This window comes from Ovis aries, chromosome 1 (genome assembly GCF_016772045.2).
Source record: "Ovis aries strain OAR_USU_Benz2616 breed Rambouillet chromosome 1, ARS-UI_Ramb_v3.0, whole genome shotgun sequence".
Lineage (NCBI taxonomy): Eukaryota > Metazoa > Chordata > Mammalia > Artiodactyla > Bovidae > Ovis > Ovis aries.
In genome coordinates, this window is record NC_056054.1 from 159,207,317 (window position 1) to 159,232,556 (window position 25,240).

Below are 25,240 nucleotides of genomic sequence, written 5' to 3' on the forward strand. Positions count from 1 at the left end.
ATGGAAATGAGTTTGAGTAAACTCTGGGAGTTGGTGATTGACAGGGAGGCCTGGGGTGCTGCAGTCCACAGGGTTGCAAAGAGTCGGACAGGACTGAGTGACTGGACTGAGCTGAACTGAACTGAACTTTCTCATCTGTACTTTCTGAGGAAAGACAATGAAATCTAGATTTTCTACTCGAAAAAGCTGATAGTTTAATTTTTCCAAAAATTGGCCAAATTTTCAGACATTTCTCTATTTAAAATAACCTGCACAAAAAATAAATGAATCAATTTACTGTGGCAAGTAAACTTTCCTGTATCTTGCTTGTATCAATGTCGATATTCTGTATGTTATGAGGTACTATAGTTTTGCAAGTATTCCTGTCTGGGGAAATTGGGTAAAGGTACATGGGATGTCTTTTATTACTTCTTACAACTGCATGTGAATCTATAATTAGTTCAAAAAACACTTAATTTTTAAAACAGAGCTATAAAATATGTATTTTAACAGGAAGTAAAAGCATGACTAAATTTATTTGATTTGAGGCATATTACACGAATTCCTTTAAATTATATGAGTGTGGGTTATAGTATATACATTTTATGGTTCTACACTGACATCTAATGTCTAATGAAAAGGTTTATTCTTGCATTTTTGGAAATTTACTGGCAACTTAATCCCAACCAAATTCACATTTTAAATAAAGGCCCTGTTGTAACAATTGTATATATATTCTTCGACTAATTTTGTACTTTATTGCTTATGTATTGTGAACAAAGCACTATGTAAATGAACCATACAGACACATATGTACTGATCAACAGAGACACTCATTTCTAAGAGAACTTTTGGTTAATGTGTATTAACTCAATGGCTAAGGATTAAATTGCTCTTAATTAAAATGTAAATCATAAATTCTTTAGCAGCACAAATTCTTTCAAGTATTTAGATGTTCAAGTACAAATGGGTATTATTTGCTTATGGAATGCATATTGTATCCTTTCAGTATGATGATTTTCTGTAACTAGTGTTCTAATGATGCTGGTATTCTAAATATCTACCCTCAAACACCTTCAAATAGGCAAACAAGAAAGATATATAATCTAAAATTGTATAATCGCTCATAAGAAACTGTTAGTTTATGCAGTTCACCTTAAAGTCACTTAACTACACTTTAAATGATATCATAGTAAATGACAGAATGATCTTGTTTCATTTCCAAGGCAAACTATTGAAATCACAGTAATCCAGGTCTATGCTCCAACTACTAATACTGAAGTAGATAAAGTTGAACAGTTCTATGAAGACCTACAAGACCTTTTAGAACTAACAGCAAAAAAAAAAAAAAAAAAAAAAGTCCTTTTCATCATAGTGGACAAGAATGCAAAAGTAAGAAGTCAAGCGATATCTGGAGTTACAGGCAAGTATGGCCTTGAGTACAAAATGAATTCAGGGCAAAAGTTAACAGAGGTTTACCAAGAGAACTCACTGGTAATAGCAAACACCCTTTGCCAACAACCCAAGAGACAACTCTACAGGTGGACATAACCAGAAGGTCAATACGAAAATCAGACTGGTCATATTCTTTGCAGCTGAAGATGAAGAAGCGCTATACAGTCAGCAAAAACAAGACCAGGAAATGACCATGAACTTCTTATTGTAAAATTCAGACTTAAATTGAAAAAAGTAGGGAAAACCCCATGGCCATTCAGGTATGGCCTAAATCAAACCCCATTTGATTATACAGCGGAAGTGACAAATAGATTCAAGGGATTAGATTTGATAGACAGAGTGCCTGAAGTACTATGGATGGAGGTTTGTAACATTGTATAAGATGTAGTGATCAAAACCATTCTCAAAAAAAAGAAAGGCAAAAAGGCAAAATGGTTGTCTGAGGAGGCCTTACGAGTAGCTGAGCAAAGAAGAGAAGCAAAAGGAAAAGGAAAAAAAAGGAAAAATATACCTATCTGAATGCAGAGCTCCAAAGAATAGCAAGGAGAGATTTTTAAAAAGCCTTCTTAAGTGAACAATGCAAAGAAATAGACAAAAACAATAGAATGGGAAAGACTAGAGATCTCTTCAAGAGAATTAGAGATACCTTGGGAATATTTCATGCAAAGATGGGCACAATAAAGGACAGAAACAGTGTGGTCCTAACAAAAGCAAAATATGTTAAGAGGTGGCAAGAATACACAGAAGAACTGTACAAGAAAGGCCTTAATTACCAGGATAACTATGATAGGGTGATCAACTCACCTAGAGCCAGACATCCAGGACAGTAAAGTCAAGTGGGCCTTGGGAAGCATTACTACAAACAAAGCTAGTGGAAGTGATGAAACTCCGGCTGAGCTATTTCAAATCCTAAAAAATGATGCTGTGAAAATGCTGCACTCAATATGCCAGCAAATTTGGGAAACTTGGCAGTGGCCATAGGATTGGAAAAGGTCAGTTTTCATTTCATCCCAAAAAAGGGAAATGCCAAAGAACATTCAAATCTATACAACTGCACTCATTGTACTTGCTAGCGAGGTGATGCTCAAAATCCTTCAAGCTAGGCTCCAACAGAATATGAACCAAGAACTTCCAGATGTACAAGCTGGATTTAGAAAGAGCAGAGGAACCAGAGGGCTTCCCCTGTAGCTCAGTTGGTAAAGAATCTGCCTACAATGCAGGAGACCCGGGTTCAACCCCCGGGTCAAAAGATCCCATGGAGGAGGAAATGGCAACCCACTCCAGTATTCTTGCCTGGAGAATCCTATAGACAGAAGAGCCTGGTGGGTTACAGTCCATGTGTTGAGGTCCTAATGGACTGGGACCTGGTGGTCCAGAGTGGATGATAAGAAAGTGAAAGAGAGAGCCGGAGGGAGGGAGGGAGAGAGAGAGAGAAAGAAATAAAGACACGGGACCCAAGCTCTGATGGAGCAAAGGTGCTTTAATGATCTTTCTGTGAGTATATATAGGCTGTTGTACAAGAAATTTCTTTTGACAATGATAAAGATCAGAAAACTGAGAGGGTAACAGGCAGGAAGGCCAGGGGTCTCCAAACAGAGGAAACAGCCTGCAAGTGTCAGACATTTTTATCTCTCTTAAGCAGCAGGAGGAAACAAACTAGTGATATTTTTTTCCCTTCTCTATACAAATTTAAAAGGAGGTTTCTCTTAAATTACTATGTTGCCACGACACCTGGTTTCACCTAAAGTTAACTATTCTCAAACCTTGAAATAACCAATGCATTTTTTTATGGAAATGTTTGTCTTAAGCTATGCTAATGCACCATGCATTTACCCCAAACTCTGTCTTCAAGTTGGTCCTGCCTAATGACAAACCAGTATGTTATACTCAGATGTTGTTGCCCTAATCTATGCAAACGAAACTATTTGTATGGTAATCTGTCTTTCTACAGGATTCAGGTTAATCATTTTATGGCCCAGGATGAACAATTTGGTGCCAAGATTATCCCAAAATGCATCTTATGGGTGAGAGGCCTGGTGCCATTCTGACTTTTAAGACACTCCTTTCTTTCATTAACAGACTGCTAGTGACTATATAACATCCAGCTGAAGACTAGCAGGGGGGTACTTTTTCTGCCCCCTTCTGATGCCTATGTCAGAAGCTTTCTCTATCTCCTTTATACTTTAATAAGACTTTATTACACAAAGCTCTGAGCGATCAAGCCTCGTCTCTGGCTCCGGATTGAATTCTTCTCCTCCGGGGGCCAAGAATCCTGGCATGTTTGCGTGATTCAGCAACAACCTTTCAAAACCAAACTTACAGCAACTGTTACCAAGGGAACTAGGGATTAATAATGGTCACAAGGTCAGGAGGCAATCCATATCTTAAGAAAGAGGGTCGAGACTAAGCAGTTTTGTCCTAAGGAGAATGTTTACTGAAGGAGATTCAAGCCTGTTTCATCTTATGACCTCAGTCCTGGGAGTGGCTTGCCCCTCCACTGGCTTCTGATAACAGAAACTAATAAGGAACAGAAGATTTATGAGAAACAGCACATAGGAATCCTCCTGTTAAACATTCCCTGACATCCATGGGGTCACAGAGAGTCAGACACAACTGAGCGACTAAACCACCATTTGGAGGAACCAGAGATCAAGTTGCCAACATCCACTGAATCACACAAAAAGCAAGGGAATTTCAGAAAAACATCTACTTCTGCTTCATTGACTATGCTAAAGCCTTTGACTATGTGGAAAACAACAAACTGTGGAAAATTCTTAAAGAGATGGGAATACCAGATCATCTTAGTTACCTCTTGAGAAACCTGTATGCAGGTCAAGAAGCAACAATCAGAATCAGACATAGGACAACAGACTGGTTCTAAATTGGGAAAGGAGTACATTAAGGCTGTATATTGTCACCCTGCTTACTTAATTATCCACCTGGATACTATAGAGTCTGGAAGAAATAAGATCAACAATGATTTTGCAAATACTGTAGTATGTGAAGACTTGAATTAAAACTTCACTTTATCACCATATAATGAAATTCTTCATTAAAACATGTGCAAGTGCATGTATCAATACACACATACATACACAATAAGAAAACAACAAAATATTCTGAAATAAAAAAATACCCAATAAACAATAAACTAGAGGCAATCTCACAGAATTACAGGCATCCAGGTGGATAATAACATATACTTATTATAAACACTTAAAACTCAAGAGTTTTCTATTAATTTCCTGGGGAAATTCCTCTGAATTTTTGCTCTTACACAGTAAGTGCTTTTTTTTATTCTACCTTTTTACTCTTACCTTTGCAGTCCTTTTTATTTGAAAGCATAATAAAACCATTTTTACAGGAACAGTGGTAACTTCCAGGCGTGTTTTCACAAATCTGGCTGCAACCTCCATTTACATTTACAGGATCTTTGCATTCATTTATATCTGAAAGGAGAAAGCAGAATACTTTCAAAGTAATAAAGCCTTCTGAGAACTTTTCAGGAAGTCAATTCAGATTGGGTATGTTATACATACTCATACCAGCTGGGTATGTTATACATACCAGATTCACACTTTTCTCCTTGCCAACCTGATTTACAAATGCAAGTGAATGTCGCTTGGCCATCTTTGCAGGTCATATAGCCATCTTCATTGCATGGCAGAGGATTACACTGGTCTGGAATGGCTAAAGGAAATACATATCTTTAATTTTTATAACACACCACAGTACAATAGAAACTTATGTCCTTTAATAGAAATCTCATGAACAAAGTCTATGGTATATGGGAAAAAATACTACTGAGTTCTTCAAATACTTTTTCAAGAAGAAAAGTGGATCTATTAAAGTTTTATAATTATTTCTGCAAAAGAAAGCTAATTTTTGTTTAAATCCACTCTTTTAAAAAATAATTTTATTTAGTTGTTTATTTTCGGCTCTGCTGGATCTTCCTTGCTGAGCTCGGACCTTTTTCTAGGTGCTGGGAGCACGGCTACTCTCTAGTTGTGTCGCCCAGGCTTCTCACTGCAGTGGCTTCTCTAGTTGCAGGACACAGACTCTGTTGTGAGCTTCAGTAGTTGCAGTTCCCAGGCTCTAGAGCACAAACTCAATAGTTGTGGTGCACAGGCTTAGCTGCTTCTTGCATGTGGGATCCTTCTGGATCAGGGATCGAACCTTTATCCCTAGCATTGGCAGGCGGATTCTTTACCACCGAGCCACCAGGGAAGCCCCATAACTACTTTTATGTTTGCAAATATACACAATAGTTAATAATTGCAATTTAATATTCTTTTTATATATAACCTTATTTGAACCTTAAAACAATTTCATGAGGTAGGCAGAACAATGAAATTATTCAGTACCAATAGAAAAATTTGAGACTTCCAACTTGGGATAACAGAATAACAGAGGGCCTTCCCTGATGGCTCAGACTGTAAAGAATCCACCCGCAATGCAGGAGACCTGGGTTCGATCCTTGGCTTGGGAAGATCCCCTGGAGTAAGGAATGGCAACCCACGCCAGTATTCTTGTCTGGAGAATCCCCATGGAAAGAGGAGCCTGGTGGGCTACAGACCATGGGGTCTCAAAGAGTCAGACACGACTGAGCGACTGAGCACAGCACAGAATAACAGGGACCAGATTTATTCTCCTGCTTTAAATAAACAGAACTCTAGTCAAATGGTTTTCAGACATTGGGCACCAGGCAGCAGAACACCATGATTTTTAAGGCAAGGATATCTCTTTCATAAAGTGTCACAGCACTTTATCACTATCTTAAATGATACCCCCATTTATTTCTTGAATTATTTATGGTCTCTCTCGCCTCACTAGACACTGCAATGGTTCCTGGCTCCTGCATATTCCCGCACCTGTTTCTCCAGCCTTCCTAGCCAACTCTGAAAATTCCTTTCATCTTTCCTTGACATTTTCCTTAAGTTAGCAAAGCAAACTGTTAACTGCAAAAAAACACTTTTTAAAAAATTTAACTAATTTTGCATTCCCACCAACAGTGTAGGAGGGTTCCCTTTTCTCCACACCCTCTCCAGCATTTATTGCTTGCATATTTTTGGATCGCAGCCATTCTGACTGGTGTGAAGTGGTACCTCATTGTGGTTTTGATTTGCATTTCTCTAATAATGAGTGATGTTGAGCATCTTTTCATGTGTTTGTTAGCCATCCGTATGTCTTCTTTGGAGAAATGTCTATTTAGTTCTTTGGCCCATTTTTTGATTGGGTCGTTTATTTTTCTGGAATTGAGCTGCATAAGTTGCTTGTATATTTTTGAGATTAGTTGTTTGTCAGTTGCTTCATTTGCTATTATTTTCTCCCATTCCGAAGGCTGTCACTATGGAGAACAGTGTGGAGATTCCTTAAAAAATTGCAAATAGAACTACCTTATGACCCAGCAATCCCACTGCTGGGCATACACACCGAGGAAACCAGAATTGAAAGAGACACATGTACCCCAATGTTCATCGCAGCACTGTTTATAATAGCCAGGACGTGAAAGCAACCTAGATGTCCTTCAGCAGATGAATGGATAAGAAAGCTGTGGTACATATACACAATGGAGTATTACTCAGCCGTTAAAAAGAATTCATTTGAATCAGTTCTGATGAGATGGATGAAACTGGAGCCGATTATACAGAGTGAAGTAAGCCAGAAAGAAAAACACCAATACAGTATACTAACACATATATATGGAATTTAGGAAGATGGCAATGACGACCCTGTATGCAAGACAGGGAAAGAGACACAGATGTGTACAACGGACTTTTGGACTCAGAGGGAGAGGGAGAGGGTGGGATGATTTGGGAGAATGACATTCTAACATGTATACTATCATGTGAATTGAATTGCCAGTCTATGTCTGACGCAGGATGCAGCATGCTTGGGGCTGGTGCATGGGGATGACCCAGAAAGATGTTATGGGGAGGGAGGTGGGAGGGGGGTTCATGTTTGGGAATGCATGTAAGAATTAAAGATTTTAAAATTTAAAAATAAAAACTAAAAAAAAAAAAAAATTTAACTAAAATCTAATCACTGAACTTTTCAAAAAATGTCCTCATAAAAGCAAGTTTTCTGAAAATTAGCAATTTATTAGGTATTAGTTATGTGTGTGTGCTCAGTTGCTCGGTCATGTCTGACTCTTTGTGACCCCATGGATTATAGCCTACCAGGTTCCTCTGTCCATGGGAATTCTCCAGGCAAGGATACTGGAGTGCATTGCCATTTCCTACTCCAAAGGATCTTCCCAACCCAGGGATCAAACCCGCATCTCTTGCATCTGCTGCATAGGCAGGTGGATTCTGTACTGGGATATCTGAGAAGTCCATATATTAGTTAAAAGAATAGAAAACAGGTTAATCAAGAAATTATAAAATTATTTTTCTGTCCTTGGGTAAATTAAAACAATAAAGTATGAGTTAAATATACATGTTCAAGCAAAATGTTTTACTTGTGAAGTTACAGCTAATTTTGAATTATAGAAAGTGAAGATAAGTGAATATCTCAATAGTACCAATGCTGCATGTAAAATATTCACTGGACAAACATCCCAATTTACATGTTTCAATTTCACCTTTGTCTCTGCATGTCAGGAAATTGATAAACTAGAGACAAATAATCTACCAGATTTATCACTAGGCCTTATGTGAACTTCAGAGGGAAAAGGCTAACTTGATATCACAATATTTTACACATTAATATCCACATTTATACCAAATGTGGTATACCAATAATATACCAATATTTCCACATTTCCTCATTTATATCAAAAGTCAGAAAAATAAATGTGGCTTCCCTGTGATCTATTAGTCAACTGTAACATTTGGTCAAAAGTACAGGATTATGCAGCAACAGTCAAAAAGCTCTTGGGAATAAAATTCTGAAGCCAATGATGTAAAGCTTGGCAAATAAGGACCACTTCAATTTAAAAGTTAGCTAGAAAATTCATTTTAAGCAGCATTTACATCTAAAAACACATTCCTTCAGGGAGTTCCCTGGCAGTCCAGTGGTTAGGGATCTTCCTTGCTGTGGCCTGGGTTCAATCTCTGGTGGAGGAACTCAGGTCCCACAAGCTGTGCAACATGGCCGAAAAGAAGAAAAGAATTCATCTTGTATATTTTTGATACATACAAATGTTATATGATACTTAAAAGTTTAAACTAAGTAAATAATAAATAAACACTGAAAGAAATAATTATTTGGCCAATTTGATCCAGTGCTTGAGCCATGTGGCATACCCCCACCCCAAAAAAACACTATTCCTCAAATGTATTTTGAGGAAACCTCCTTACGTGGCCTACAGCCAGCCCTTCAAGGGCTCATTTGTTGATGTTTAAACAGTAGGTTATATTTATATGGGTGTACTTTACTTGCAGGTTTTTGTCGTTTTGGTTTTTAAACTGATGGTAGAAGTGTTTACCATTGACACAGCTCCTCAGGTCAGGGTAAGCATTAGTTGACAGACGAGCAGTAGTGAATAATCCAGCTCTGAAAGAGCCAAGACAGCCTGTAAAACACAAACAAGTGTCATCTTAGAGCTGATACACTAAACTTGATCTGAAATCACGGTAGAAATTATCCAGAGCAGTAGGATATTTATGCTTCTGTGTATTGACATGATTCAGCAATCAAAATGTCAATCCTAAATGTCTCCATCCACCTTTTTGAAAAATCAAAAATCTACAAGCAAGATTGCAATGTATACACAATCATGAAAAACATATTTATAGAAGCTTCTCTTTAGAAAAGAGCCTTAAAGCCAGAAAGGGAAAATATCTTGGATTAGCAAAGAAATTTATTGCCACATAAATCTATGTTCTTAATTCTGTAGCAGAGACCTAAAGTTACCCTCAAATCTGTAGACCAGAGCCTAATTTACAAATTGTCTATTATTAAGTGAATAGAATGAGTTAGTGTTTCTGGTTGTTGTAGGCAACTTCCAATTCTTCCAATGTTGCATAGAGATTAATAAAATAATGTTTGTACAGTGCCTCAATATTACAAAGCAGGTTTATTTTATTCATTTTATTTCTCAAAACAACTTTGTGAAATTAGATTCAGCAATCTGGCAGAAATAAGATGAAAAACAGAAATAAAATACGTATGGACTTTAACCCGGGGTCATTTAAGACCAACAACATAACATGTCTTAACAGCCACTGAAGACAACAGTGTATATATCAGTTCATTGTACAGATAGTTGTTAGTGCTCAGTTGCTAAGTTGTGTCTCTTTGCAACCACAGGAACTGTAGCCCACCAGCCTCCGGTACATAGGATTTCCCAGGACAGGTATAAACAGTCACTAACCCACTAAAAAGGTGGTGTTTTGGTCATCTTTTGCTGAGTAAAGACTCCCCAAATTAGTGGCTTATAAAATAATCATTTTATATTACTTATGATCTATGTATCAAACATTTAGAAAGGGTTTATTTACTTAAACTGTTTTGTCTCTGCTGCACACGGGACCAGTCAGGGTGGCTGGGGCTGGAAGATGCACTTTCTGGATGACTTTTCACTCACATGTTTAACAGCGCAGGCTTCTTGGCATCTCTGTCTCCACACGGTATATGCCATGCTTCAGGGCTTCTCCACATGGTTGCGTTTCCCTGAGTACGCAGTCCTAAAGTGGCACTGCTTTCGTGGTACTTAGCTTCCAAGAGGAAGAAGAAAGAAGCTGCCAGGCCAATTAAGAGGCACTGTGTCACTTCCATCATAGTCTATTGATCAAAGCAGTCTCAGGGTCCACCCAGATTTGGGGGAGGGGGAAAAGGATAGATTTCACACGGTGACGGGAAAGTGGCAAGATGACATTACAGAAGCATATGTGAGATGGGAAATATTTTTGCAGTCATCTTTGGAGAACACAGTTTATTACAGATGGGTGCAAAGGCTCATTTGAAGTCTGTGTGTATATTCCTTTCTTACTGCTTTTGTGACAAATCATCACAATCTCACCAGCTGAAAATAACACAAACATTCTCTTACAGTTACAGGGATCAGAAGCCTAAAATGAAGGTGTCGGTAGGGCTGCGTTCCTTCTGAAGACTGTAAGGGAGAATCTATTTCCTCTGTTTCTTCAGCTTCCACAAGCTACCTGCATTCCTTGACTCATGGCTCCAACCTCGTATCATTCTCAACTCTTGCTTTATTGTCATATATCTCACTACAAACTCTGATCTCCTGCCTCCCTTATGTAAGACTGTTTATAACTACACTGAATAATGTTCTCATCTCAAAATCCTTAACTCAAATCTTCAAAGACAACAATTAAGGTAACATTCAGAGGTTCTAAGGATAGGACATGAACATCTTTGAAGGGGGGCAGTCACTATTTAGCCTACCAAGGTAGGTTATAATATTTTCCCACAAAAACAATAGTTTATACTTACATTGTAGTCTTCCTGGAGACCCAGTGAGACCTAGGCAATCTTAGGTCCTGAGTATTCTTTCCCTGAATTCATTTGTTCCTCCTCTTGAATCACCCACTCCCAGAATTATCTTATTCTAGCGTGAATATTTCATTAGGATTCTGGCTTGTAAGAAAGCCTCATTTTGCAGTTCTGGACAAATCAGACAGCCAAAATTCGAAACCCTTAAGCTAGAGGTTCAGGTGAAATGCTTCATATGGTGATTAGGACACCAGGCCAGACTACAAAGTACGTTTAACCCATAAACCACCTTATATATGAGTCCATACTAATACAGTGATAACATTTTTTTGGAATTTTTTGCTAATTTTTTTAGAAGTACAGTGTGAAGGGTGAGCTGCATGGTTACTCAAAGCAGTGTAATCCTACCCTTTACTTTCCCATTTCTCTTTCTTGTTGTCCAACAGGAAGGCAGGATGTGGGAGAGAGTGAATGGGTAGAGAGGTGAGAACTGGAGAGAGATCGTCTTAGCTTTTGTAGCCTGAAGCAGAAGCTCTCCCAAGAACTGGAATTAGGAATAGAAACTTGGGCTATCATGGAGGAAAGCCTGAGAAAGAGGCACTTTCAGGAGAGGTTCCAGTGGTCAGGACAGAACACACTAGAAAGAAATCTTGGTTCTAGACGATGACAGCTCCTATACCCATATTGTCATACAATTATCTTTCGTAACATTTTATGATTATATTTTATTTTAGAATCTTTATTTTATGATTATAAATCCAGTCTATGTTGGGTTTATAGTAGTTTCCCCCTTTAACCTACATTTTGTGTTTTGGTATTTCTTCTTTCCCTTTTTCTCTTTTTCCTTGTTTATTCTTGCTGGAAGTTCATCTAATTTACTTTCCTTACTTTGCCTTTTCAAAGAATGAGATTTTCTACTATTAATCCTCTCTTTGTTTTCCATTTACTTCTATCCTTATTTTTGTTATTTCCTTATTTTTTTTGTTACTCAGGGTTTTCTCTCTTGTATTTTTAAAAGTTTGCTTGATTTGAATGCTCAGGTTCTTTTGAAAATACCCACTGTGTCCTCTTACCACTGCCTCAGAAGTCAGCATGCCAGGTCTCCACACACACATAGTGGGTCAGGCCGTCTTCAGTCTATCCATGGACTGCTCACATTTCCTGACCTTTTTTTCATTATATTTTGTTATTATTAGCACCTGGAATAGCTAATGTTTCTTTTGAGATGATTTTAAGAGAAGTCAGCAGTCTGAACTAATCCACCAGTTGGGCAAGAACTAAAAACTAAAAGCTATTTCTGATGTTTACATTTTGGCTCAGAATGTAGCATTCTTCCCAAGAAGTTTTTCGCTCATAAATTTAATCATCCAGTTTATCCAGTGATATTTTACAGGCCTACACAGACGGCAGAGTTGTTTACTCTATTTTCTAAGGAAAAGAACACAATTTAACAACTTACCTTTATCTAATGAAGCCCTGGGTATTTTTGCCCAAATTCCATGTTTTCAGCGCACTGCATGGAGGATGTGGATAGACTAACATGTTTCCTGAACTCTTACAACTCTAAATCCAAATACTGTCCGAAAAATAGGTAATAGTGATCTAATTTCTTGGGTGACATTATCTCACTGTAAGGAGCTCCCAGCATGAGCTGTGATAATTAGTGAAATTACTATTAAGTTTACCAGAAACAGGATTATAAACATTTCTTTTTCCCACTTAGGAACACTGGCCTACAAAATATACACATCAAATGACAAAAAGGTTTTAATTAAGGTAGAGCATTTCTGTTCTCAACAGTGGAATTCATCACATATAACTAAATAAAGACCAAAATATAAAATGTGAATCAAAAATAAATCACAGTAAAAAAGGTCATACTTTTTTTCAACTATATAAATCAGTTGAATTATACTTTACATTTGAAGAAAGTTTGACATAATTTTTAAAAATCTATCTAATTCATGTGTTTATTTGGTATTCCCAATAGCTCTGAAGTTAGAAAATAAAGTTATAACATAATACAGAAATTAAAAAGTTAAATAAGTTGCCCAATCTGACACAGCAGAAACTTTCAGTTCTGAGACTAGAGTCCCCATCATATTATTATTATTTTTCTTAGGACTTCAGCTTTTCTATTACACTGCCAAATAAGATAGGCAAAGAAAAGTGAAAGTTGGGTACATGTCTTTAAATAAAAGGACAGCAAGGATAGCAAATCTGCATACAGAATGAGATCTTACTCCCAAGGCTAATGAAATTGTATGGGGTGGAATATAGATAAATGGAGGACTGGACTTCATCATAGTTAAGTTTCTATCATTTTTAAGATTATATAATTGAGATCTTTTAAACTTACCTAAATATTTTGGATAAAAATATTCCTAGAAAAAAAGAAAAGAAAAAATATATCTTAACAAAGGTAAATTTCACAATAAAGTTAACATTTAATTTTAAAACATGTTTTTATATTAAAGATGCAATAAATTACATATAACTGTCATTTTTGCATTACAGTATAACATTTTTTCTATAGTAAAAGGTACACCAGAAGTATATGGCTAATAGCATTAAGCCAATAAAATGCTTTTAGGCTTAAAGCAATACTGATCAATTAAATCATTCTTCAAAGACTTCTAAAATGAAAACAGGTTCCACTGAAGATGTTAAATGCGACTACATATGCCCCCTTTTTGTAAATCCTTTAATATTTCCATGATGATTAGATACCCATTCGATATATCTGACATCATGTTGATTACACACACACTAGATTAATTGCTGAATAACATAATTTGAATTGAAGTGGTCATTTATCTTTTAGCATCTTATGTACATGTAATACCTTACTTATAAACTGGTGATGTACCAAGAAATTTTTTCTGTAAATCAGTAATTTGGACTAAGGAATACACTTTACCAAAAGGAGAAAAATGTTAACAGTGATTTTCTGATGGAAAGGTCCCCAGGCTGGTTCACAAAAGCCTTCTTAAGCTATAAAATATCTAATGCGCAACACTTATAGCATAAGAACTCCTCAGGAGAAACAAACGTTTCTACACAAAAACAACCTCAAGTACAGAGCATAACTTTCATCCAGGATACAATTAAAGTCCGTATTCTTTCCTCCTCTCACATATAAACCTACACAACACTTATCTACTAATTTCTAAGAATGAGATCCAACCACTAAGCAATTCAGACATTGATACTGTCTTCTATAGCAATGGTCCCCAAATCCTTTTGGCACCAGGGACTGGTTTCATGGAAGACAATTTTTATTTCAGACCAAGGGAATGGGGATGGTTTCAGGATGATTCAAATGTATTATGTTTATTGTGCATTTTATTTCCATTATTATTACTTCAGTTCTACCTCAGATCATCAGGCATTAGATCCCAGAGGTTGGGGAAAAGCCAGGACGTAGGTAATGATGAATGGGTTCAACACGAGATAATGTAATGGGGAAAGGACTATGTGAGGGACAATGGGGAGATAAGCAATAAGGTGGTGACTGGGAGTCTGGACTAGGGTATGAGGGATGTAGACAGGGAGTGTTTGGAAAAGGAAAGAAAGTGAGAAACAATAACAAATGCTTTTTCTTTCATTTCTCCCATTTCTTCCTCTCTTCCACTCTCACCATCATCTCTTTTTCTTCTATCCGTAACACCATTATCAGAATGAGTGGAGGAGAATAAGCACGTAAAGAGTTTCTTTTCTCCACTGTTTCCCTCCCCTCCACGTCTTCTGTCTCATTTCCCCATTTGCTACTCAGAGGCTAAACTATGAGAACATATTTAGTGTTAGAAATACATGCTTAAGTACTGATGGGTGATATAATAAAATGAAATCTCGGGCATGCAGGCTTGTCTTAAAATGTTCTGGCAAAACAAACAAAAATTAGAGTGAGTGGGGTACAGAATAGGCAGAACAAGAATAGCAGATGGTTGAAAATCACTGAAAAGGGAAGGAGTCCCTACTTTAGGAAATACTTTCAATTTCCATAATAAAAAGAAACATTTACGTATATGTGTATTTGTGTATTTGCTTCCTACACAATAAGAGTACAGTTACCTTGTGTGAAATAAAATATTTTTGCCTTGTCAATTGCTTTTCCACAAAAGACAGCAAAACTAAGAGAAACATTTGGTTTCAAACTTGGAGAGTGTTAAAAATGAGTATCGTGGGGAAAATTCCCTTTGAACCTATTAGAGTATGTGGAGGTAAGAGGATTAAAGGGTAACCCCAGAAAACACAAGTTATTACTGTCCTGGACAAGTTCTTTCACTATAGACAAATGATTCCTGCTTGTTATTGCTCATCTAGTCTCATGGTCCCAGGAGCTAAGTCAGAAGTAAAGGAAGTATTTTGAAGATACATATGCCTCCCTCGTTTCCTTTTGGATATACAGTTCATACAGGAAAAAAATCTAGGGTAACCCCAAAGGTCATCAAATTTTAATTCTCAAGGTCACCCTCATCCTAATTCTTAGAGGCACTATTTACATTCTTGCTACCCACAGAACAAGTTAGAGAAAGGCTTCTCTAGGAGAACTGGGGGGCTAAAGATCAGCTCTAAGGGTCTCTTATTTCTGTAAGATATTTAGGGATCTTTATAGTTTTCTAGACTAACTTGGAAAAATGTATGCACTAAAGATATAAATTCTACTCCTGGGATTATCAATGATTTAAAGTGGGCTCAGGAAACTTCCCAAGAGTTTATGGAATAAATTAAAAGTGTTCTTAGGAAACACAGTATTGAAATGAATTCTTCAGTAAGCATTCACTGAATACCTATTACGTACCAAGCTCTGAATTAGAGGTCCTATTTTCTAAAGCTTAGTTAAAAATGCCAATGGAGAGAATTAATGAAGCATAGTGATAACGATGTAGTCATACACACACACACACACACACACACGCACACTAGAGATGCCTTCCCCTCACCCAACAATACAAAATACTGGTTGAAAGAAAGTAGTTACAAACCATGGAATTCATACTATTTGTGATAATTAGGTATAATTGAATTATAGTTTGGTCAGAGCATATTGCTTTCGGCAAATAGTATTTCCCTAACACGCCCACCCTTGAAGGCACTGCCTCCTGAAATGCTTCAGTGGGAAAATGCAGAAGTGATACTGTTGTGGTTCAGTTGCTAAGCTGTGTTCAACTCTTTGGGAGCCCATGGACTGCAGCCCACCAGGCTCCTCTGTCCACGTGATTTTCCAGGCAAGATTATTGACGTGGTTACCATTTTCTTCTCCAGGGGAGCTTCCCGACTCAGGGATCAAACTCGCACCTCCTGTGTCTCCTGCACTGGTGGGTGGATTGAGCCCACAGAGGGTGATATACATAATCATTAACTTTAAAAAGGTACACGAGGGAACAGAGACTAAAGCTGGAAATGTTCCGTCTGTAACTATATGTTCAGGTATACTAACTGACCACTTTTCATGAGTTCTTACCGTTTCCGGGTTATTTTCAAAGACTTCCCTGGCTTCTTCTTTATTGCATAGTTCTTCAATGCATTCTCTTTCAAGATTGCCCTTTTTCGTTTCTTCAAGCAATGAATTTGCACGGCGTCTCCTAACCAGGACTTGTGAAGCATGTTGCCTCGACAAAACTGAAGGAAAAAAAAATACGTTTACATGAACAAATCTTTCATTTCTCCTCTAAAATATTTTTTAAACATGAGAATTTAAATCATTTTTTTGTCTGTAAATTGCATGGCATTCAAAGTAGGGTTAAACTGAGGGGGAAAATGCAGATACATATGCCCCTTGGTTAACAACCCAAAGAGCAGTTCGGTGTGTAGCTACAGCACTTGTCTAATGATTTGCACAAATTATTCAAGTTTGTGCTTGAGGTCAAACATAACTAATGAAAATTCAATGTTTACTTCATTATGACAATGTTGGGAAAAACATCACGCTGAAATGATTGTCAAAAGTCATAGCCACAGCATCTTTAGAGTAACAAACTTCTTCAGTTTTAAGGGAAAACTTGTGTGATCTCTGAGAAATGTAGGAGTACAGTTCAATCAGCTATTTGAAAGATATTTGATAGGCTAAAACACCTGGTTATCTATACAAATGAGAAAATAAAAACCCATGGCAAAAGGAAGACCATATGCAAAGCACAAAATACAGAAGGCAAAGAGAAAAAAAGTGGTAACTTAGAGTATATAAAAAATTTAAAGCAGTTGACAAACAATGATAAAAATAACAAAGTTCAAAATCAAGCAACAGATTGACATCTAGAATCTATAAACAACTTTTGCAAATTAAATAAAAAATAATACAATATGGCAACCAATACAGGTATGCGTGCAGTGTATGTGTATGCTTAGTCATTTAGTAGTGTCCAACTCTTCGCAACCTTTTGGACTGTAGCCTGCCAGGCTCCTCTGTCCATGGGATTCTCCAGGCAAGAATACTGGAGTGGGTTGCCATTTCCTTCCCCAGGGGATCTTCCTGACCCAGGGATTGAACCCACCATCTCCTGTGTCTCCTGCAATGTAAGCTGAAAGTAAAGAAGCCATGTGTACAAGATTAAAAACAAAATAAAAAGTGTAAATAAAATATAAACAAAACAATATCATGCAAACACCAATACAGAGAAAAAGTAGCCAATAAACATGTGAAAAGATGTTCAACACAAATTTTTTAAAGCAATCAGACTTTTGCCTAATAGATTTGCAAAAATTTAAAAGAAGGAAGGTACTACCTCCTTCCTTCTTCTTCCTTCCTTCCTTGAAAAGTGCAAATTATAGATGCCTCATCTATAGCATAATCCTATATATACCAGCCATGTTTGTAGATGTGTAAATATCAGGTGGACAGAATACAGAGAAAAGAGTTTGGAAAGACACTCAAGCTATCATCTGTAGTTATATTTGAAGAAAAGAATGGTGAATATAGTTTGGGCTTTATCATTTTAGTATATGAAAAAACATGGTTTCTTAATGAAAAAATTTTAAATCACATATAAAATCTACAAATAAAATTTTTAATCCTGATTTTTAACCACAAATGGTTATTTCAATAGAAAGATAAGCAAATAATGTAAATAGCTAAATTAATTTTTTTCTTATTTCTCTCATAACCCAGTATATAATAAGGACTGGATCATCAAAAGTTGACAATAGAATGAAGAAAAAGAACAGCAAAAGGACTAACTAGTCAACACTTACTATAATTATTAGTTGGATAACTGAACACCTTTCAAGAGTGATTTATGTTTATTTTAGTTTTATATGGGTTTCCTCACCTACAAAACAGAAGTTTAAACGTGATGATTAACTAACAAAAGCATTTGAGTTATATTGAATATATTTCTAACAATCAGTTCAGTTCAGTTCAGTCGCTCAGTTGTGTCCGACTCTTTGTGAGTCGGACATGAATCACAGCACGCCAGGCCTCCCTGTCCATCACCAACTCCCGGAGTTCACCCAGACTCATGTCCATTGAGTTGGTGATGCCATCCAGCCATCTCATCCTCTGTCGTCCCATTCTTCTCCTGCCCCCAGTCCCTCCCAGCATCAGTCTTTTCCAGTGAGTCAACTCTTCGCATGAGGTGCCCAAAGTACTGGAGTTTCAGCTTTAGCATCAGTCCTTCCAATGAACACCCAGGACTGATCTCCTTTAGAATGGACTGGTTGGATCTCCTTGCAGTCCAAGCGACTCTCAAGAGTCTTCTCCAACACCACAGTTCAAAAGCATCAATTCTTCAGCTTTCTTCACAGTCCAACTCTCACATCCATACATGACCACTGGAAAAACCATAGCCTTGACCAGACAGACCTTTGTTGGCAAAGTAATGTCTCTGCTTTTGAATATGATATCTAGGTTGGTCATAACTTTCCTTCCAAGGAGTAAGAGTCTTTTAATTTCATGGCTGCAATCACCATCTGCAGTGATTTTGGAGCCCCCCAAAATAAAGTCTGACGCTGTTTCCCTGTCTATTTCCCATATATCTCTCACCATTTTTATTGCTGCTCGAGATCAAGATAAATTAAGGCTGTGTGCATCTAAAAGATGCTATTCTGTGAGCATGCCAGCCACCAAGTGTGTTGTTAACTGAAAAATGGCAGCCCAACCAACAATGAAATGGTCTGAGATTAAAATTATCTCATTTATTTGAAATAGTTTTAAGCATGCTACCTGACAATAATATAGCAAAATCTTGGCCCTTCTGAAAAGGAGAAAGCTTTAGTCATTCAGTCATATCTGACTCTTTGTGGCCCCATGGGCTATAGCCCACCAGGTTCCTCTGTCCATGGGGATTCTCCAGGCAAGAATACTAGAGTGGGTTGCCATTTCCTTCTCCAGGGGACCTTCCCAATCCAGAGATCAAACCCAGGTCTCCTGCATTGCAGACAAATTCTTTATCATCTGAGCCACCAGGTAAGCCTTTCTGAATGTCGAAGAAAATATGTTAGCCTTTATAAGGAAAACAATAACACTTTGTATTAAAGATGAATATACTGATGTAATAACAAAATAATCGAGGTCAGATGCAATTGGAAAACAAACCGTAAACATCACTCCTTAGTATTTCTTCCTTACAGAATATCAAACTTTAGAATTCAGAGGTTAATATTGATGCTTAAGAATATCTCTTTCCCTATAAGAGCCTCATTGCATGACACAGACCATGTGTAGTAACACATATTATACTTATCTTTGAGGAAGTTCTCAATTGTCAGGGAGAACTAAGTGATAATTTTTAAAAAAAGCTCACATAAATTTATAAAATCAGAAGAAAACACAGCAAACTCCATTACTACAGAGATAATGAAAATCCAGAGCACACAAGATATTTGCTCTAAGTTATTAAGCTTATAAACAACAAAAGTACAGTTTAGATCACAGGCACCCCAATGCTCAGACCTGCAACTATCCACTACTATTTACTACTGCTTCTCAGAAAAGAGGGAAAAGTGTCATTATCTCTGATAATGAGAGGAATATTAAAAATGAAAATTGTCACACCTCTGACCTAAAGGATAACAAAGCTAATAATTTTTAAAAAATGATTCTGTCTAAATAAATTTTGTCTGAATTTGAAAGTTTGTTTTAGTTTACCTAGGTTCAAGCCAATAATACTTTCAACTGGGATGGTGTATCAGTTCAGTTCAGTTCAGTTCAGTTGCTCAGTCGTGTCCGACTCTTTGCGACCCCATGAATCTCAGCACACCAGAACAACTTTCAAAGTGCATATTACTGATTTCATTTGATCCTACATAAATAATGAAATATGCTACAGGATAAAATTATCATTTCCATTTTCTTATTGAGGAAATTTTGGAGCTGAAAGAAATTACATGTATTTTTCAAGATCACAGAGCTACAAAGTGGTGCTAAGGAGACAGGAATTTTTAAAATTTATTTATTTTTAATTGGAGGATAATTACTTTACAATATTGTGTTGGTTAATACGATATATCAACGTGCATCAGCCTTAAGTACACATACTTCCCTTCCCTCTTGAACCTCCATCTTGAATCACCCTCCCACACCAAGCCACCCCTCTGGGTTGTCACAGAGCCCCAGTTTGAGTTCCCTGAATCATACAGCAAATTCCCACTGACTCTTTTACATATGGTGGTACATATGTTTCCATGCTACTCTCTCCATTTGTCATACCCTCCCTTCACCCACTGTGTCCATACGTCTGTTCTCTCTGTCTGCGTCTCCACTGCAGCTCTGCAAATAGCTCATCAATACCATCTCTCTAGATTCCATACATATGCATTAATATATGATATTTGCTTTTCTCACTCTGACTTACTTCATTCTGCATAGTAGGCTTTAGGTTTATCCACCTCATCAGAATGGACTCAAATGTGTTCCTTTTCATGGCTGAGTAACATTCCATTGCATATATGTACCACAGTTTATTCATCCATTCATCTGTGGACGGACATGGGGACAAGAATTTAAATATACCTATCCTCCAGTGCTCTTTCTTCTATGTATTCTACCACTTAAATGCCCACAATGTATCTGATTTAAAAAAATAAATTATGTGGTTGTGTAGTGGACATACTTAAATAAGACATGTATTGTCTGTTATAAAATAAACCCACTCATCTAACAGAATGTGTTTTCAAAGGAATCTACCATTCCTTGTCAAAAAGCTATAAATGTGACATCATGGAACTAAACTAAAACTACAGAACTGTAGGATGAGACAAAGATATGTTCTGAAGTGTTCTTATCACTGGCTCAAAGTCTATCTGCCCCCAAATATCTATCCTGCTGGCATGCAGGAGTGTCTAAGAAGTTTAACTATTTATCATAATATTAAATATGGCACCATAAGCACATACATGCTCTTTTTGTATTATCTCCTATTAACCCTGTCTCACTGTTAAACACATAATAAACTAAAACTCAGAGAAATGGAGTTTAATCTTACCAAATTCACATAACTGAGAACAAAGTTCATCAAGCCTGGCTCCAAAACCCATTCTCTTTCTGCATCATCACACTGTCTCTAATCATTTGTTTCACTTCTTTTAGATTAAAAAGTTTTTCAAGAAAATCCTTGTGAAAAGCCAACTAACACGTTTGAAAGTGTTACATTCAGATCAAAATTTTTAGGTTATATTTTGTTATGAGTAGCCCTAGAAACATGACTGAATCGGCTTGATTTTTTACCTTATCGGAGTCATCCCTTCTTCAAAATAACGACCACAGAAGCTGAACAATTATGTCAATAACATAACCACTGACTCCCTCAATGGGAGCAAAAATTTTTTTCAGCATAAATTTGATTAAACAACAAAAAATAATTTATTGTTGTTGGTACATACTTCATTTAACACCTGTCATAAGGATAGTGGAGTTAGCATTGCCTCTGTGGTGGTGGTGGTGGTTTAGTTTCTAAGCCATGTCCAATTCTTTGTGACTCCATGGATCATAGCCCCCCAGGCTCCTCTGTCCATGGGATAAGAATATTGGAGTGGGTTGCCATTTCCTTCTCCAAGGGATCTTCCCCACCCAGGGATCACACCCACAGAACTGCATCTCCTGCAGTGCAGGCAATTTCTTTTACAGCTGAGCCATCAGGGAAGCTCAGCATTGCCTCTTCTCACAGGAAAATTCCCTCACTGTTCAGTTCAGTTTGACCTCCATCAAGAGTTAAAGAAAAACGTTAAAAGCCCCTTTCCCACTTAGGTGTCCAAGCCTGCTCTCTTCTGTTCAGAAGGGTCAGAACTGCACGTTGTCCAAAACCAATCAGTCAGATGCAGGTGAGGTAGCAGACGGAGGAGACCCAAACTTCAGGCTAGTTCATCCTCTGGATCTCTTACCTTTGCAGAGATAGTTCTCACATTCCTCCCTCCTAAAACTCACCTTTTTAAACTCTGCTTTCTGTCTCTTCTTTTAGCCCCTCTTGGCATCCCCAAAATGAAAAACTGTCCCTAAAAGAATTTATCTGAGAAGGGAATTTTAGGCTAGCCTTTGGTTTGGCAGAGTGTTTGAATCTTTGTTTCTTCTTCAGTGTGGGACAGGGTCAGGGAAATGGCATCCAATGTACAAACAGGACAATTAGATAACACTTTGAGATGTAATTGTGCCTCCTATCTCTCAACTGCTGAAATGGCATGTTTTGCTTACACAAAGACTGGTAAAAATAGAATTGCTATTTTTGATTGATATAGGAAGTTACTATTGTTATTTTCCAAATGATATAGAAAAACCATTAGCTAATAATGATCGGAAATTTTATTTTACAAATTTCATTTTAAATAATCCCATATTTGAGGGAGAAAGGATACATGTATATGTACGGCTGAGTCCCTTTGCTGTTCACCTGAAACTGCCACAACATTGTTAATCAGCTACACTCCAATACAACATAAAAAGTTTAAAGACTGAAAAAATTAATCATCACATATTAAGTGTAAAAATCTTTGATTTTTATTATAAAGATTTATGCAATAGAATATTTACAATTGAGGAGGGGTATTAAAAATATGAAGGTTGCAAGGACTAAGAAAAAAAAACAAAGATAGATTTTTAATTAGGCATTCATCAGGCTACATAATTATTACAACTTCAGAAAAGCTTGTGTTAGCCTTAAGAAACAAATGTTATGTCTGTACATATGTTATACGTCTATTCTTTTAAAGTAAAGTTTATTTTTTTCTTAAAGAGAGCTAAAATACTACCTAATACACTTCTCTACATTTCACATTTGTTTCTTATTGAGGTCCAACTCCCATATCTGTACACCACTACCAAAAAAACCGTAGCCTTGACTACACTGCTGAGCAACTGATTCTTCTCATATTATTATATTACGGATTGGGAAAACATTTTAAAAAGTATTCTGTAAAGGTGAACCATGCCTCTGTCTTTCAAGAGGACTAAGCAATGAAAGGCTGACAAGAAACAATTTAAGAGAATCAAATACTGTAAGAGGTAGGTCTGTGAGCAAGTGAAAGTCACTCAGGCATGTCTGACTCTTTGCGACCCCATGGACTATACAGTCCATGGATTCTTCAGGCCAGAATACTGGAGTGGGTATCTTTTCCCATCTCCAAGGGATATTCCCAACCCAGGGATCGAACTAGGTCTCCCGCATTGCATGTGGATTCTTTACCATCTGAGCCACAAGGGAAGCCCAAGAATGACTGGAGAGGGTAGCCTATCCCTTCTCCAGCGGATCTTCCCAACCCGGAATTGAACCGGGGTCTCCTGCATTGCATGTGGATTCTTCACCAACTGAGCTATAAGGGAAACCGTAAGAGGTAGGTATGGATAAGGTCTAAATCTAGGAAAGAAGAAGAGGAGACAACCTGTGAAGTAGATAGTATACATATAAAGGTGAGTTTTATAACATTTGGATTAGGAGAAATGAGGGTTGGCATTTAGAAGTAGGAAAGCAGTGGCATTTTAAAAAATGTGATCATTGACCCCCCTCCCCCTTCTAGAACAGATCAAATGAGTAGGGAAACAATGCTTGAACTGTTTAGTCACAAAAGAAGTGAAATGAACCTCTTCTTACTTGAAGATTTAATTGTAACTAATTTACAGCCCCTAGTCTAGGATAAAAGAGTAAATCGAACACTCTGCCAATCATCTCCAAGATTAAACCTTTGCTTTAGCCCTAGACAAAGACAGGGGTACACAGTAGTTACTCCTTCCAAAACTACAAATACTTCTACCCAAAAGACAGAACAGGCAGCTTATTACCTTGAAATAAACTATATTGCCCATTTCTGTTATTTCATGTGTTTGCTCTCAGTAAGTGATAAATTAAGGTATTTTTGAAGGAACTCAGAATTCAGAGTTTGGCAAGGTCTAAAGAGGAAATTTCTATAGCCCTCTCTTTTCTCCTCTAAACAACTATACTGTAAATTGGTTATACTTTCTGAGGCTACAACAAGAGGTCTCTTTTTAGGATGTGCAGCAAGATATTTATGTAGTCAGCTTGCTTTGTCTTTTTTACCTCCTACACATTAGGACACCAAAACACCATCTGATTTGATGTCATGTAACAAGAGGTTACAGCCCAGTAAATGTTTTGTTTTTGTTCTATTTGACCTATTTTGTCAGGGTGGCGTCAATTAATATTATTAGTTCAGTGGCCTGTGTCTGTATTTACGTTTGGAAAAGCAAAAGGCAACAATAAGAGCTGGCCTAATTCTGCAATACCCCTCTTCCTGCACCATCTCCCAGACCTCCCCAATAAGCAATAAGTATGAAGCATGCTTAGAGGCTTAGGAAGACTAGATCTCAAAGGCTTCCCATTTTGACTCTTGTGCTGTGCTTAGTCGCTCAGTCATGTCAATATTTTGCAACCCCACGGACTGTTGCCCATCAGGCTCCTGGGATTCTCCAGGCAAGAATACTGGAGTGGGTTGCCATGCCCTCCTCCAGGGGTCTATCCAACTCAGGGATCGAACCCAGGTCTCCCACACTGCAGGTGAATTCTTTACCATCTGAGTCACCAGGGAGTCCCACCAGGGAGACTCTTAGGATATAACTATTTTTTAAGTGATGATGTAGAAATAAGATTATTTGGAATGTTGGTAAAGCATTGACTAGATGTTTATAATTCAACATAATTTCTACCAACCTTTCAGAACTCCCTGTGGACTTTCTAAAAGGCTGTAAGACACAGTCTAAATAATAGTGGAGTAAAATGATAACTTTGGAAAGGAGAAAAAATGATTGGGATAAGAAATTGAGGAAAAGAAGGAAAATAAAACAAGTAATAAGGAAAGATGCATTTAATGTATATTGTGTGGGATCAAGTAGTGCAACTAGAAAAAGTTATTTCAAAGAGCAATGTGCTCTTTACCTTGACAATTACCCTTGACCAATACCCACAAAGTCTTAAATAGAAGCCTGCCCAGTTACCTAGGACTCATAAGTTTCCCAAAAGCATTG

The 25,240-nt window shown here is 37.3% G+C and overlaps 1 protein-coding gene across 1 annotated transcript in view; it reads right to left on the minus strand.

Moving 5' to 3' along the window:
* Nucleotides 1-25,240, minus strand: part of PROS1 (protein S) — a 67,066-nt gene that overhangs the window by 25,913 nt on the left and 15,913 nt on the right. The window contains exons 2-6 of the mRNA XM_004002847.5: nucleotides 16,301-16,458; nucleotides 13,193-13,217; nucleotides 8,864-8,950; nucleotides 5,002-5,124; nucleotides 4,752-4,883 (exon numbers count right to left, since the gene is read on the minus strand). Of these exons, the coding sequence (XP_004002896.2) occupies nucleotides 4,752-4,883; nucleotides 5,002-5,124; nucleotides 8,864-8,950; nucleotides 13,193-13,217; nucleotides 16,301-16,458 (525 nt within the window). The remainder of the gene's footprint in view (nucleotides 1-4,751; nucleotides 4,884-5,001; nucleotides 5,125-8,863; nucleotides 8,951-13,192; nucleotides 13,218-16,300; nucleotides 16,459-25,240) is intronic.